We start from the raw sequence: 17,583 nt of genomic DNA on the forward strand, positions 1-17,583 counted from the left end.
CGTTCAAATCCCTAAACTATATGGTTTGATTTAATTCCTTTAAATAGCGAGTTTCCTTGGTTCCTCAAGATTAAGTTATGGTTTATATTTTTCAAGAATATTTCATGTCTAGTGAGCAAAAAAAGGAATGCATATGTAGCACTGGATAACAAGAAAATGTCTTTCCTTATATCACACAGATAAAATAAAGTTTTACAAACACTGGCCATTTTCATATTAGGAAAAGAACAAGAGAATAAAAATAATTCACAGCGACATGTTTATTTAAGCCTTAGCTAAGCTTTCATTTACAAACAAATAGTTTTTGGGAAAAAGATCACAAGACAATATTTTCAAGTGTCATACCATCCACATAAAAATTAAACTTGCAGAATTTACAAATTAATATTCTGAGCAGACAGATAAATTATACATCCTTTTGCAAAATCCAATCTACAATATTTAAAAATTCATAGTTACAACATAAGACATTCTCTCTTTACAATCTACCTATTTACATAGCTTTCCTCACTGCAGGTGATATAGTTCTCATCATAGCTACCAAGGTTTGCAAACATAGTACATTTAAAATGTATTTAGCAGCACATAAAAAATTAGATAAAAAGGGAAAGAAATACTACTATTAAATAAAAATGAAATTAAAGGGTGATAATAGAAACAACTCCATAGGAAAATAGATCAAAATATATTTCTGTTAGGACATCAAAAATGTTTCCCATCACAGAATGTATGCACAGCACTAATAAAACAATTTAACAGCATTTTAGTCCTGAGCACAGAATATAGCACAGCTGCAAAACTTTGGTCAATACAAGTAAATATCGACATCTAACACAATCTGTTTAACCTTCTTTGTTAGTAGATTAAAGTTAGTTCCATTTTATGAAAAATCACCATCAGTAATATTCTCATATCTTTTTTCCATTACATTAAAAGAGCTTTTAAATTTGGGAGCCCTCTGTAGACTGATATAAATACCAGACAAACCAATGTTTGATTAACATTCCCAATATGTTTCAAATATGTAAATCATCTGAACAGACTATATGAATGAGTTAACAATGGGTTGCTTTGTATTCCAAGTGTATTTTCTGTCACAAAAGCAGACATGTTGTACTTCAAATAATTTGAAGATGTTCTTTATAGCCAGGCATAAAAATCCAGCCACTATATAAGTGCAAATCAAGCAGCATATCAATTATAGGTTATATATGCATTGGTAGATATTAAAATTAAGCACATAGGATAGTACACAATTTTATTAGAATACCATTTATATTCAGCAGTTGGATTCAGATATATTTTCCAGTTAATTCCATTCACAAGTTTTTGCCTAATAAATGCAGGACAACATTTTCCATAAAGAACATAGAGTATAATCACAGTATTCAGTTTATGACTAACTTCATTCATGTTTAATTACTGGCAATATCTTCCACTGGATCTCCTGTGTCAAAGAGCTGACCATCTTGCAAATTTCGAGTCTTCCAAATTCTCACAGTTCGATCACTACACAATAATAAATTAAAAATGAACATGTGAAAAGAGGTGGAAAGATAAAGAAGTAGTTTGTAGAATTACTTATCATGGAAACATTTTCTGAAAAGATCTCTAATAGATGTAAGTAAAAATATACATTGTCCCATAGGTATACCAAACAGGTACCCATAATAATGAAATTAAAAATAGTTCATATTATCAAGGGCCTACTATATGCCAGGTATTATTACTATGTTCCCCTCACATACACTAATGCATTTAATTCTCTTTACATATCATAAGATATAGATAATGCTATTCTCCCCTATTTATTGATGAGCAAATTGAGGTCCAAAGAAGTTAATTAATTTGCCCAAGATCGGGCTTCCCTGGTGGTCCAGCGGTTGACTCCACCCTTCCACTGCAGGGAGCGTAGGTTTGATCCCTGGTCGGAGAAGTTCCGCATGTCTCAAGGTGCGGCCAAAAAATATATATATATATTGCCGAAGATCACAAAGTAAGTGATAGTGCCAAGATTTGAAACCAGGCAGTCTGGCTCCATCTCTTAAAGACTTTACTAATATGACATGGTCAGAGGTCTTCAGGCATAAGAGCCCACAGTAAGATCACAGTGAGGGGGCCAGGGCAGGAATTCCAGGGAGTTGGTGAATCTGTTGATATTCAGGAAGAATTATGTTCAGGTAAGCCCACAGAAAAAGCAGGAGGCTACTAAGAAGTAGTCTAACATTCTGCCTATCGTAGAACATAGACAATTCAAAGCTTTTCTGAGAAAACTTATTTTTATTCACTTAACATGTGGGTTCTGGGGACTAGTCATTAGACAATCACATTTCTTACCATGTCTCTCATGGCTCTAAAAAGAGAGTGTTGCTTTTCTCCCATTTCCTAACAAACCCAAAGCCAAAAAGAACAAGTTACCATAGAATTGTATAGTTAAAAAGTATTTCAAAGATTATGTAGTCCATTTCGAGGATAAAGAAAGTTTAGTGACTTGTTCAATGTAACATAGTAGAGTACAGAGCTGAGCCTAGAATCCAGGCTTTCTAATTTTTAATCAACAATCTTCTCATCCCTAAGAGTTCTTACCACAAGGTAAAAAAAATCACTTTTTTTTTTGTATCTACATGAGACGATGGATGCTAACTAAGCTTATTGTGATAATCATTTCATTATATATTTAAGTCAAATCATTATGCTGTATACCTTAAACTTACACAGTGCTGTATGTCAATTATATCTCAATAAAACTGGAGGGAAATAATAATCTCTCCCTATCCCACACAGCACATGTAACTGAAAACAGAAGGGGATATGTTCACACATCCACCCATTTATCCATTCATTTATACAACCATCCATTCAACAAATGTTTCTTGGGAACTTGCAGTGTTCTAGGCATTATTCTAGGTGCTCGGGATCAATTAAAAATAAACAAATAAATAAAAAACACAATCCTAGGCCTTTGTAGATCATATATTCTAGCAAAAGGAGACAGACAATAAAACTTAATAAATAATTAAATTATAAAGTTTATTAGAAAGTAATAAATGTTATAGAGAAATTAAAGAGTATGGCAAAGGGGATCAGGATCAGGAGTGGTAGTTGATAAGAGAGATCACAATTTTAAATAAAATGGCAAGGTTATTCTTATCGAGAAAGAAAGACATTAGAAGAAGATCAGGATCTCTGAAGGCACTTTGGGCAAATGTCCTAAGGTTGGAGTGAGCCTGATATGTTCAAGAATCAGCAAAGATGTTATTGGTGTTTTAAGAGAAGGAGCACACCAGAGGGTACTAGAAGGTAAGGTGAGCGATAAATGCTCAAAGGGTCAGATCAAGTAACGGCCTCTACTTTAGATAAAATGGATGATCAATGCAAGGTTTTGAGCAGAGAAGGAACAAGATCTGACTTGTATTTTTTAAAAATTACTCTGGTGTCTGTATTGAGAATAGACTACACATGGGCAACGGACCTTGTTTAGGAGGCTACTGTAGTAATCCAAGAGCTGAAGGTGACTAGGGTCAGAGAGGCAGCAAAAGGCATGGTGAGAAGTGATCAGATTCTAGATATAATTTAAAGGTAGAACACCAACAGAGTTTGCTGATGCATTGGATGTGGAGTGTGAGAGAAAGAGAGGAATGAAGGTTTCTAAACTAAGCAACAGAGAAGACAGACAAGCCATCAACTGAGATGGAGAAGGCTTTAGGATGAGCAGGTTTCTTAGGAAGGTCAGGAGTTCACTTTTGGACATATGAAGCCTAAGATGAACAAACTTACACTACTAGTCATGACAGAGTAACCTGTGCTAGGTTAGTGCTCCTCTTGTAAACAAAGTGAAAACTTGACAGAATATATGGAACAACTATTTTCAGAAACTGGGCAATAGGTAGTTCAGGCCTGTAATCCCTGAGAAAAGGGAAACAGAGAAGGTGAGCTCTGTGATGGCCCTGGCTCTCAGTCTGGCAGCACTTTCCAGACTACAGCAATGTGGGAAACCAAGCAGAAAAATCACAGAATCAGAGTTGAAGAGATAGTAATAAAAATCTGGTAAGTGTGAAATAGTTGGAATTTGTAGAACCAGATAGAGAAGAGGAGAGAGCTATGCAAAAAGAACTATGGAGCTATAGGAAAAGAATTCCATCAATCTACATAGGGGTCCCCTAATGCTTTTGACTGAAGGCTAAGTTGCACATGAGTAGAATCAGACTATAAGGCCACACCAAAAAACTACTAGTGAGTATAAGTCAAACAAATCCCAGAGTTCACAAAGCGCTGTGAGATGTTCAGGTTCTGACCAGTGGAGAACAGCATCAAACATTCAAGACATTCAATAGAAATCCAAGAAGAGTTAAAAACAAGTCTCAAAAATATGAGCTGAACCACAAGTAACTTATGTGCCTGACAAACAAAGCCCAATACTCTTTAAAGGAATACAACAAAATCCAGATACTCAAAACACAATACTATAATTAATGTTCAACATTCTATAAAATGTTACTTGACATAAAAGCAGAAAAAATAAGACCCATAATCATAAGAAAAATCAATCAGTGACATCAGATCCAGAAATCAGATATGATAGAATTACTTATACAAGGACTTTGAATTATAAAGTCCCACCTATAAAATAGGGATTATAATAATACTCACCTTCTAGAGTTCTTATGAAGACTAAATGAGTAAAAGCCTGAAAACACTTAGGACAATGCCTGGTAGATACTAAGCCCTATACAAACACTCATTAGATAACAAATAAGTAGCACTAATTTGAAAATAGGCCTTCTGATTTTATTGGCGATTTTCCTGATTTTATGTTACATGGTAAATACATCTGCATCTGATGCTCCATGGGTAAACTGAGAAAAATTTCAATTCTTCAAAAATAAAACTGTATCATGGAAGAAAAGTATTATATCATACCTCACCGACCAGACCTCAGTGATACATAATACTTTTATAGTCTTATCTTGTGTGTCCCACAGCTTTGAGGGATATTAATTTATTTCCCATAAATTGTCAAGGACAAAACAAATTTCCAAGGGAACAAATAAAAGTGATGACTCTTAAGAAAGTATGCATCTTGGAAATAGCATCAATGAAGCACCAAAGGTAAACACCTTAGAAAAACACAAAAGAAATTGGCTTTGATGTACTTTAGAGATGAGAGAAAGTAAATCTAAATGAGAAGAGGGATTCAATGGAAACAGCACAAATAATAAGAGACACCAGAGAAATATAGCAGAGGTTTCAAAATAAAATCAGGGTAATCGTGCATTTAGGACAGACGAATCAAGCAGTTGGTCAAATTAAGTAACATAATTGGTACACAAATGACATAGGGAGATTTTCAAGATATTCATGAGAAATTACATTTTATTTGATTGAGATGAACACCTCACATTACAGTTAGTATATATGCTTTCCTTTTCAAAGTACTTATATACATATTATGTCACTTTTATGGTCACATCTCTACACCTCCTTCAAACATCTTCTTAAATGTCACTTTTTCAGTAAGGCCTTCACTGATCACTCTATTGTGTAACCCCTGCCCCCCAGTGATGCTCTCATCCCCCTTCCCTGCTTTATTTTTCTCCATAGCACCTCTCACCATGTAACATATTTTACTTATTTATTTTCTTTTCTCCTCCTTAGAATGAAACTACAGTTTGTATCTACTTTGTTCACTTCTCTATTCCCAAGGGTCCGGAACAGTGCCTGGCACATAGGAGATTCATCATGAATAAGCAAATGAGCAAATAAATTAATCAATCCAGTCATCTTAACAGGGAAGTAGATATTATTACTATGTACTTAAACTTTAAAGGAGGTAGAAGATGCACAAAGTTTTTTTTTTTTAAATGAAATGGTCTAAATTTGAAGAATGACAAGTTTGTTGCCTTTCTGGAAAAAAACTTTTAGAAACTAGTCACTTATGAATGATTTTTTAAAAATTAAAATCACCAGGGGAAGATCTGGCAGAAGACTTCTTAGTCTAATCAGAGAGCCGATATAGGAGTAACACTATTACCATGTAACCAGGGGAGCCCAAACTCAGTGCCCACAGTGTTTCTCAGAAAATATAAATAAGACATCATAAATAGACATTAGAATAACTGTAATAAAAGGATTCATATATTCTACATTTCCAGATATTTACAACTTACAGGATTTATTAAATCTGAATACAAGTAAACAATATAGAGAAAGATCACATAGCAGAAACTTACTCAGCTGCAGTAAAAATGTGGGTGGAATTAACACATATGGCATTGATAGGACTCTCATGACCTTTCATCTCTCCAACTGGCACAAAGGTATCTATGTTCCAGAGTTTCAGAATGCCCCCTCTGCAGCCACTGAGCAAAACTGGGTGGCCTGGCATCACTCCAAGGGCACAGACCCAATCCTTATGTGCATTTGGAACTTGCTGAGAAAAAAAAGAAAAATCAGCAGTTTAAGGGGAGTAGTCCAAACTGACATTTTCATACCAAAATAAGTTACAAAAGTTTTTATTGACAAAATTCAAAATTTGGAACATTGAATTGGCCTGGAAACCATAAAAATCATTTTCTATGAAGTCACTCTTCATGATTTAAAGAAATAAATCTGTAATTTGCTCCTAAATTTGCCTCACTAGTTATCATCAGTGTTATCAGTATTAAAGGCCTAGAATGTTAAAAAAGAAAAATCTATAGAATCTAAAACACCTGGAAAGTATACAGAATTTTTCAAACATCACTTTCTCTTCAAAGGAGTAACTATTTCACCTTTCTCCAAAATGTATCTCACGCAACTAGTTTGAAAACTACAACCTGGTGTGTAGACTATAAGGATTGTCTCATAAAATCACTGCCTTAAATTTTGGAAGAGAACATAGAGGCCTAAAGCTTTTTGTTGAAGGCTGGAGCTAACCTATATATTTCACAATGAGTAAACAATAATTATAAGCTCAGACTATATACCATATTTTATGCATAAATATATTTATATACATAACATAAAAGTCACATCCAAGAATGTATATCTATAAAAGAAAAGCTTTTGAGTGCAATATATGCATCTGTTGCCAGGTTTTTGCTATTAACGTTCATGCTACTTGTTCATTTTGTTTTCATCTGGTTGTAAGCAGGAAAGTAGGAATAATTGCAATACATACACACGCATACATTTATATGGAAAAGCCTGAAATTGAGTACAATTTTATCTGTTAACTAACTTCTTCCTCTCGGAATTAGGAAAAGCCACCAATGTTTGATTGTATTGACAGGACACTTCAATCCAACTATCATTCTATAGGAAATGAGAGAACCACCACTGTTGAATGTATGAAAATGAGATGAGGAATCATTTAGACTGCTTTGACCTTAGTGAAACTTGGTACTCTTTGGAATATGTGTACATAAAACAAAAACAAAATGAGAAACTGACTGCTTTACTCCAAGACTGATTTCATTTAGTAAACACAAGCATGGTGCTATCCCAGATCTTCCAACTCTTATCAGAGTCTATTCCCCTTTTATTTAGGAGATATCATTAAATGTTGAATGTTGCCCTTTTCATAATTAGTAACTCTGGTGGGTGATGATGAAACACTCTTTAAGAGGAAGCCCTGTTTGATACCATCCCTAAACAATGAAAATCTACATAGAGGCTCTTCGCGTTCTTATATAGAATACTGGTGACTTTGAAATACCCACTCCATCCCATGAAAAGGTTTTGCATTACCTGTAGAAGGTCTTTTTGAGCTAAATCCCATTTCTTGATTCCATTATCTCTGGAACCACTAAATAGGTTATCCCCTTGTATGGTTAATGCTTCAATGCCATCATAATGAGGGGGCTCGAAATTGTGGGTGGGACTCACAGCTCCAAGAGCCCCTTCAGTTACATCAAACATCTAAATAAAAGCAGAAAGGAAGCAGTCATCCGATTTATCTGACAAATAAGCACCTATATGCATTCATGCATAGAAACACACACACGTATATTAACCAGATATGATTTGTTTTATTTTACTAAGGTAACTAAAATAACCTGCTATGAATGACTCAGGATGAACCTGAGCCCTATCTTCACACTACTTTTGCTTACATGTCACATGTTTACATGTCTGTAAGCTCTTAAGAAAGGCAACCAATTTTCTCATGTGTGAGTGTACAAACGATATGTTAAATAATAAAAATGCTACATATCAATCCAGTTGAAATTCAAATAAATGATATGATTGTTATTTAAACACTATTAGGTAGCTCTGCAATCTTGGTGGTCATCTCAAATTCTCCAAAGCTGCTATTCAAAGCCTTTTACTCCCCTCAGTTGCTCTCATCTCTCTTAACTGTTGAACTTGTGATTTCCTAAAAAGGTTAGTATGACCAAAAATAAACTTTCTGGACCATCCTCCCAGTTACAAAAGTTTTCTTTTATTCTCAAACATTCTCTTACCCTTCCCTTCTTTTCAGACGCTAAAGTGTACCTACTTTTTCCCAAGGTTCACATCTTTGATCTGATTCACCAATTGCTACCACTTCACTCTTCACACTTTCCCTCTCCACTGAGCCCATTTCCTGAGCATATAAACATGCTCAAGTCTACCAAATATAAAATCCTCTCACCTTAACCATTCTATTGTCAAGTCACTAACCGATTTCTCATCTCTTAATCAAAGTTTCTAAAAAATAGTACTTATACTCTTCCTATCTCTCTTTATTACTGTTTCCTCTTTTTTATTCCCATTGGTTCTTATAGGATTCCCCAAGGCTGAGTCATATCAACCCCTCTCCTTTGGCCATGTCAACTACTCTAACTCCTTAACCATCTGCTTCTATTTGAACAGCTCTGAAACATACATGTCTAGTCATAACTTATCTTGAGCTCTGGACTTGCCTTTCAAATGGCCTGCTGGACTACATGAGAAGGTCCTCTATTAGCATCTCAAATTTAACATCTCCAGAATCAAACTATGCTTCTCTCTTCATCTTATCTGCTACTTGCATAAAATATGAAGACTATAACATGTTCAGCATTAAAGGTGGTGATGATGAGACTTAAGCATTAGTTGGATGACTGAGCCAAAAAAATCTTTAAAATCCCTCCCAACCTATCTTCTATGAAAAGTGAGAATACATGTTTAAATAATAACACAACACAACCAGGAACCGAGTGAGGAAAAGATCAGGAAGAAAAAGCAAAGGTTAGAAATGAGAAAAAAGAAAACTGATTTAGAGAAAAGGGTCCCAGGTGCATCTCAATACTTCTAATCTATCATTTAATAGGAAAATGTAATTAAACAACTTTATTATACACACTCTGATATAATGATCCTTGGAGCCAGTGATGATTAAATCTTGTCCACTAGAAATCTGATCTACAGTAAGACACATAACAGGGCCTAGGTGTCCCGTTAACTTTCCTGTGGACTGAAACCTTTAAAAAGAGAGAAAAATAATTTTGTTTGAAAATATTTCTTAGCATGTTGAGCCTAAGCCTCAGCAAAAATAATCAACAGTCTTTGCTAAAACTGTTCTTTTTGATTTAACTCCACCTCTATGCAACTCTGTTCAAATTAAGAGTAAAAATAATGGCCAAAGTAATCAATTCTCTGATGGAAGTGTGAGGAGTCCTAAATAAGTTATTCCAAAGCAACTAATATCATTCAGGTAGTTAAAAAAAAAAAAAAAATCAAAACTCCAAAAACTTGCTAAAGGCTAATTTTAACTCTAACCTAAGTCCAGGTAAACCTTAATCAGTTAAATTCTCAACATGATATAGACATATGATTGATGTTATTAGGGCCAATTTGAAATTTGATTAAAACAACTATGTCACTGATATAACTAGAAAATAACAATATGAAGAAAGTAAAATTATTTTACTACACTAACATATATTCTCACATATACACATATATGTACACCCATCATATATACACATACATGTATGCACACATATGTGTATATACATGCATGTCAGAAAATAGGTAGTCCATTTCATCAATTATTACAAAGACATGAAAATGACCAGGAATATATCTGACTGGTAGAAAAACATGTGATGCCCATTGTCAGGGGGTGACAATGAACCTTTGTTTCATAGTCCTACCTCAAATCAAGCTGCTGGAATACAGAGGTGTATTTGCCCTCTAGAATATTATTATTTCTTGTAACTCTTTTCTTAGTTACTTTGTTAAGATGAATCTGTATTTAATCAGGTTGCTGAAATCAAGCAACTTGAAAAAGGATCTAACTTTTCAGCAGAGAAGAATGTAAAGATTTTCAAAAGCTGGTATCTTTTCTGCCTCATGTCATGACTTTGAGTATCTTCCTTCATGGTACTACAACTACAAATCAAGTTTAATGTCTTCAAGAATAAACCCAGTCCTCATCTCGTTCCTAATTTTCTTAAACAAGCACTGTTTTCAATTTTCTACTTTTTTTTTCTAAAACTGTTCTCAGGACTGTGTTTCTTATTTCTCTTTCTCTCTCATTTATTTATCTATAAATTATGCTTATAATACTTTCTCAGTCATGCATTAAAATGTTACAAGTTATAACCAATTTTCCTCAGAATTTCTAAAATAAATTTCCCTTTGATTTACTACTGACAAAGCCCTTCTAGATGGGATTATTAACTGAATTACCTATATTACCTGAATTACAAACTTTACTCAGAATCTTGTAATTGCCTTTTAATGGCCTTTATCCTCCATTACAAGATGAGTTCTAAGAAGATGGACACCAAATTTGTCTTGCTCAGTCTTTATCCCCAGTACCTTACCACAAGTGTTGGTATAGTGCTTGCCATAATTGATATTGAATAAACATTTATTAACTAATAAATAAATATTCCCTTGCTGCCAAATTTTTAAGAACTAGAAAAAAGCTAAAATAAACACTCAAATGAAGGATAAAAGCTTATACTTCATGGCAAAAAGAAATCAAATCAAAGATGTAATGCCTTATATTTCAATTTATCATTTTTCTCTTTGTACTCACTTCATCTTCTTAATACTTCATCATATATATGTGTATATATATATAATTCTATATTTATAAAAATCCTGTGAATATTTACGCTTAAAGTTATATGGTTTGTAAACTGAAAATTTTGAGATAATGATGCATAAGTGATGTTACAAAAAATAATTCTTTCAAAGGTACTGATGCAACTAGCATGAGAATTTTGTTCTCTTCCTGGTAAACAACACAACCTATAGACAAATGTTAAGAAAGGCTATTTTCCTTCATATATTTTTTTCCCAGCAATGGAGATTAAAAGAAAGGAAAATTGTGAGTTTGCTAACGAGGACATAGGCGTTCAGCGGTGCTGAATCAAACAGAAAAGTCTAGGTTTTTATATTAACTTCTGGGGTTATACAAATTAGATTTCACACACACTAATGCTATTAATGTGTGTATAATGCTATTAATGTATTAATGGTATTAATAATTTGCCATATACAGGAAGTACATTTTCTTTAAAATTCTACCTTTTAAGATCCCACATTCTGACAGCATTTCCAGAAGCTGCATAGAGAAAGGTGCCAGTTGGGTTCAGTGCAATTTGATTGACTTGGTTTTCCCCAGAAGGAATAGTAACTGTCCGGCTGGTGGTGGCAGAACAAGCATCTCCAAGAGTAACTTGACCTGAAGACCTTAACAGAGACAAAGTAAAACAAAATAAGTCACATTTCTGGACAAGAGTTAGTCTTAGAATTCCTTACATTCCTAGGAAACTGGCTGTAGACAACAAGAAGATCTGTGTTCTTTGGTCACTGTATGCACTGTGCCTAGCACAACACCTCATACACACTAATAAATAAACATTTTGATAGATAAATGAATGAAGAAAACAAGATGACATGGCTTAAAACTCTTAATTTGCAAGTTATTATAACACTAGGAATTCTGGGCCCTGTTAGAGATGACTTAAATATGATTCAGAAAAGATTAGATGACAAAGACAAAAACTCAACAAATGATACAGTGTCACAAAATTAATTCATTTTCCTGCAGTTTCCAGAAGTTCCCTGAGGAACAAGCCTACCAGTATTCCTTTCATATATAAGATTTGCCCTTATGAATTAAAGACACTAAGGACTTTTTATTTTCAGTTTTTGTTTATTTTAACCCAATCATATAAGGATTACTTACTATATGCGAAAGACTTAAATATGATTTATTTCTATTTCCTCAGCTAAATTCTAAATGGTAAGTATATTTTTAAATTTTGAAACATTTTATTAGCAAACTTCTAAAATACCAAGTTATAATCAATCTTTTCAAATTTGATTTTGATTTTAATGAGTCAACTGGATTGGTAAATTTCTAACATAAGATACAGTGTTTTTTTTCTACAAAATTCTCCACAAGAGACCTGTATTCAGTACAGTAAATAATTAGTAATTCTCAAAATATAAAATAGCACTTAAATATTAATAATCCTCACTCTACAAATTAGTAAAAATTAACCATTCCTATGCTCCCTTCTCTTATATAAACCAACAGAGTTCACCTTAATTTTAATTATGTAAAACAGTTCATCAATCTTATGGCAAAAAGGATCACTATTTGCTCTATATTTTAAAGACATATGATAACAGACGTAGAAAACAAATTCATCCTCCAATTGTCCAACATAACCTACAGTTATTAAATATAGGCTAGCACCAAAGCAGTGTAAGTCTTAAAAAAACTCCTCAATTAATTAGCATGTATTATTCAATACATGCTAATTAAATTTTGCAAGTACTTCTTAACAGTCTATAATGGTGATTTCAGCCATTTTCTAAATAGTGGTACTCATTTGAAGCAAGTAATGTAAATCATTTAACTACATCAATTAATGAATACTATGAAAATTTAATTCCTTAGTTATTTGGGAGGGAGGAAATATGAAATGTGTATTTAGTCACAGATCAAATATGACTTCTCCTTTCCTGTTTAATATTGAGCTATTGTATTTTATTTTCTCAACAGTTTTTTTTCACCTTATTTTATCTGTGTTCTTATTATAAACACTTTCATATTCTTTGCAAGTGGATAGGTATAAATAAACAAGAATGCATAAATAGGCCTATCTTTTCTTACATTTTGTAAACAAGAACTATTTGCCCCTTATGCTGTTTGTCTTTAAGTTACTTACGTTAGCGTTCGAATGCACTTTGCTGAATCTCTGATATCCCACACCTTAATATAAGATGTTGACACAGTGAAGACCAAACTTGTATAATTACAGTATTTTACAGATACTACATTGTTGTGATGACCTCCCAGTGACATTATCTCCTGCCCAGTCACCAGATTCCATACTTTACAAGTACGATCTAAAAACAAACAAATAAAAAAGAGGAAATACTGTCAATATGAGCTAAATTAGATTCTCTTAACAATAACAATTTCTCTTCTATGAGAAAAAAAATGAGATAAGAAAACAGTAATTATTTAATTAACTTGCAGCAGGCATCCTAACTCTATCCTTGACACTTTTCAGCAGGTTGAAGGGCAAAGTAGGTATAAAGGATTAGATGAAAGCCAGGATATCTGGTGTATGCATTATGTGGTATTAAAAAATAATTATACAAAATTTTGAAATAGACATATCAAGAGAATCTTGTTTCAAATTGCTCCTGAATTTAAAATGGCAATCCCAAATCAGCCTCTTTGAGACATTTTGCTTTGATCACTCTTTTGCGTACTTACCACACTCCACATGTAGGAATACACACACCTTTCTTTTCCAGGGGTCACTGATTGATTTCATTTTTGACCCAAAAACATAATCATAAAACTATTCTATTTTTTTGACATGCTAAATATCTAATTATCCTGGACTAATAAATTTAATTTGAATCATTAGAAAATTCTTTTACAGAGCAAATTTTTTAAATTGGGGAATTACTTGCCATTATTCACAATTCACAAGTTCTAGCTAGACTTTCCCCTCACCTTGTAACATCCCTAAATGCTAAAAAGCTTTGACTAGCTTCCCAAATTCCTGTACATGCTTCCTTCTCACTTTTCTAACCTCACTGTCCACCACTGCCCCTAAATATACTCTACTTTTCAATCCAACTGAATTTAGTTTCCAAACCCACTTCTACCTCCAAGTCTCTGCTTACACTGTTCTCTAATCTTGGTTGCCCATTCTTACCTGTCAAATCCAAACAATACTGTAAGGTTCATCCTAAATGCCTCCTTATCAAAGCCTTCCTTATTTTTCACAATTTAGCATAATCTCTCCCTTTTCTGAAACCTTGAAACTCTTTGTCTATAACTCTTCAAATCGTTTACAGTTAATTTCTAGTTGCCTGCAATTTCACCAAAGGGGTTAAGAGTGCAGGTCTGGAGATGAGTAGACCTAGGTTTCTAATCCTGGCTCTTTCACTTACTAGTTAAGTTTATCTGGGAAAATTATTTAATTTCTTGAATCTTCAGCTTCTTCATCTGTAAAATTAGGATGCAACATGTATTTCATTGGGTTTATTGTGAGAATTAAATGAGATAAAATTTGCATAGTCTCTGACATAGAGTAAGTGCTCAAGAAATGGTGGTTGCTACCCATCTTATTCTCTTTACCACACTGTACACTGTAATGGCCTTTTGTAGATTTTTATATAGCCTGCATTACTAAGCTCAGTGCTTTGTATGTATTAGATGCTCAATTACCAAAAGGAGATGTATTCCCTCACCATTCTATTCATCTAACATCAACACAAGTTTTACTTTCTTCCCAACTATGCAATGATTTTATATTTTATGTAATTCAGGAGTTGAATGAGATTATCTCTCAGATTCTTATGTGTCTTAAGCAGTTTGACATTTTTAAAAACATGTTAAAATGTAATCATTAAAAAAAAATATGTTAAATATCCACATGGCACAACTACTAGCACCTTTTGATCCAGTGAAGAGAAGATCATCAGTAGAATCCACACAGAGCACAGCTTTTGTATGCCCTTCAGCTATGTGAATACACTGAAGTGGAGAAGCTCTGATTCCTTTCAAAGCTGGAAATGGGTTGATTATGCCCCTGAGGTGGGGGAAAAAAATAAGATTTACTTTAGTAGCTATATCATGAAACTACTTTTTATGTTTTTCTTTGGCTTTAAGAAGTCTTTCTAAATAATTAGTATTGTAATAAAATCCAGATTGCTCCCTTGTCTCTTTTTTAAGCAAAAGGACAGAGACAAAGCGTGAAATTATAATAGTAGTGTTGGAGTGCATCAACTAATTAGGCATCAGCTAGCAGGTGCATTCTGCAAAGAGCAAAGTCATGATAAATTGGATTTTCTTATTAACAATTTCATCTCTTCAAAATTTAATGAAGTAATATTGGGAGCTCTTCAAATATAGTGAATTATGAAAAATGAGAAAGCATAAATGATGGATAACTGGAAGGTGTGACTATCAGCCTGGAATGAGACTCTGTCAAAAAAGACATTCTAAAGAAAGTATAATACATACCACCTAAAATACTAAGGAAGCAAATTTCAAACAAATTTGAATAAATACAAGAATGACTGCATAGCCTGAAATTCTAAAGGGAGAATGGCTCAAAAATAACAAAAACTTTTAAAACTCTAACAATCTCAAAGATGATTTTTAAAAAAGAGTAAGATTTTAAAAGAATAGTGATGCTCTTTAGGGAGATTTCTCATAATTTTAATATTTCTGGAATTTCTGCTTTATGCCACTGGACTATGAACTATGAAAATATAAAATTTATCAAAACACTGTCCCTATCCCAAAGGAGGTTAAGACAGGATCTGAACTGAAATAATTGTATTGGGAAGACTAAAAATGAGAGTGAATTAAGAAATGATAAATATATAAGTTGGATGTATCTATTCTCAGAGCAGGAAGAAAAATTATGTTGAAATATGTCCATTATATAAGACAGATGGCATAATGTTAGGACAGATTCAGCAATAAAACAAAGCTGTCTGTTTCCATCTTCCTGATGAAGGAGAACAACCTTTAAGATGCGATGGACAGAAATAATTAAGAAGAAATGTAAGCCCAAGATACATTAGATCTGACAATGAAGAGTTATTCAGTGAGTTCAAGTATTTCTGTTTTTAAATCGTTAGATCACAGGGTTGTGAAAGTATATACCATTGCAGAGGCAAAATCATTGTTGGTATACTAAGAGGATCAATAAAGGGGATAAAACATGTAGACCCAATTTTCCAGAAAGGAGAAAAAAAAGTGGATTTCAGAAATTACAGATGAGTAAAACTTCTTGTTGAGTATCAAAGAGGAAAATATTAAACAAATAATTACAAACACTTAAATGCTCATCAGTAAGAGATAACATCTCACAGGGGAAGGTCCTTGTAGAATTAATAGGCAGGAAATTAGGGGAATGTCATATTCACAATATATGTTGATTCCAATAAAGTCCATACAAAAAGCTTTTCAAATGATATCCCTATGGACATGGTGGGTAAGTATGAAACTGTTGTAGTAAGGTAGTTCCATCAATGGCTGAAGAGTCACCCCTAAAGAGTCAATGTTCCTCTCAGTCTGGAAAAAGGTCTTCAATATCTAGTCAGTCTTTCCCCAGAACTCAAGACAGATATGGCATGTTTATTAAATTGATATATTAAAGAGCTGCATTGTCTAGAAAAATTACCCCAAAAAATCCATTTAAGTATGTACTTAGCACTAAAATATTCATTGGATAAAATTTAAACATAAAATTTAAGTTGAAGATAGAACAGAACGCTCCAAGTAGGAAAGGAGCTTAATTAGATTTTAAAAGCTAAAGAAATTTGTTTATTGAATACAAGATCAATGGATCAACAATTTATGATTCTTCTACCAACACTTTCAATGACATGTGCAACAGAAGTAAGTATTTCAGGAGAAAGAAAGCAATAGAGCTACTATATTCTGCCAAGGCCACATCTGGAATGAGGCTGAGTTCCAGTTGCCACATTTTAAAAACAGCTTTGAAAAATCAGAGATTTTCCAAAACAGTGGAAGCAGAAAGAAGGATCTGCAGACTATATCATATTAGGAACAGATGAATCTAAAACTATTGAGCTGATAAGAGAACCTTCATCGGAGAGAGCATACAAAAGCACAGTTAAATAGCTGAATATTTAAAGAGCTGGCACATACACACAAAAAAGGTATACTGGATTAAATCTAGCATAGCTCAAGAGGGCTGATGACAGACCAATGAATAAAAACTTAAAGGAGGTAAATTAGGCTTAGGATTTAAAAAAAAAAACTTTATTTTTGGGATTTAGTTATAATGATTTCAAAAAGTGAAGGGAGTTCCCCATTACCAGAAATAAGACCAGGAATTGTTACCACCTGGGTGTATAATTACAAAATCCAAAGTATTATTTGCATTCACACATCAATTTGAGATTCTTGAAATTAATGCTCAGTAACTTGTTGGCAATGTAAGAACTTAACCAGATTAAAACTGAAATGGTAGCAAAACCTCCTCAAAAGTCTAAAACTGTCATTTTGAAATCCTATCACTATTATGTGGGGTTTATAGCTATGAACTGAAGCCATCAAATTATAACTATTGCTTCAAATGTTGAAAAGTTATGATCTAATGCATA

At 33.4% G+C, this 17,583-nt stretch overlaps 1 protein-coding gene across 11 annotated transcripts in view; it reads right to left on the reverse strand.

Moving 5' to 3' along the window:
- Window positions 1-245: 245 nt before the first annotated feature.
- The window catches only part of KIF21A (kinesin family member 21A), a 158,203-nt gene continuing 140,865 nt past the window's right edge, over window positions 246-17,583 (reverse strand). For 10 of the 11 annotated variants that reach the window (XM_004283480.3, XM_033412370.2, XM_033412365.2 and 7 more), the window contains 7 exons: window positions 14,893-15,029; window positions 13,143-13,323; window positions 11,488-11,652; window positions 9,308-9,425; window positions 7,729-7,899; window positions 6,231-6,430; window positions 246-1,509 (listed from right to left, as the gene is read on the reverse strand). In XM_004283480.3, the coding sequence (XP_004283528.1) occupies window positions 1,416-1,509; window positions 6,231-6,430; window positions 7,729-7,899; window positions 9,308-9,425; window positions 11,488-11,652; window positions 13,143-13,323; window positions 14,893-15,029 (1,066 nt within the window). In that variant the 3' untranslated portion in view covers window positions 246-1,415. Of the gene's footprint in view, window positions 1,510-6,230; window positions 6,431-7,728; window positions 7,900-9,307; window positions 9,426-11,487; window positions 11,653-13,142; window positions 13,324-14,892; window positions 15,030-17,583 lie in introns of those variants that run through there. The other variant, XM_033412367.2, reaches the window with a different exon arrangement.

This window comes from Orcinus orca, chromosome 11 (assembly GCF_937001465.1).
Source record: "Orcinus orca chromosome 11, mOrcOrc1.1, whole genome shotgun sequence".
Classification (NCBI taxonomy): Eukaryota; Metazoa; Chordata; class Mammalia; order Artiodactyla; family Delphinidae; genus Orcinus; species Orcinus orca.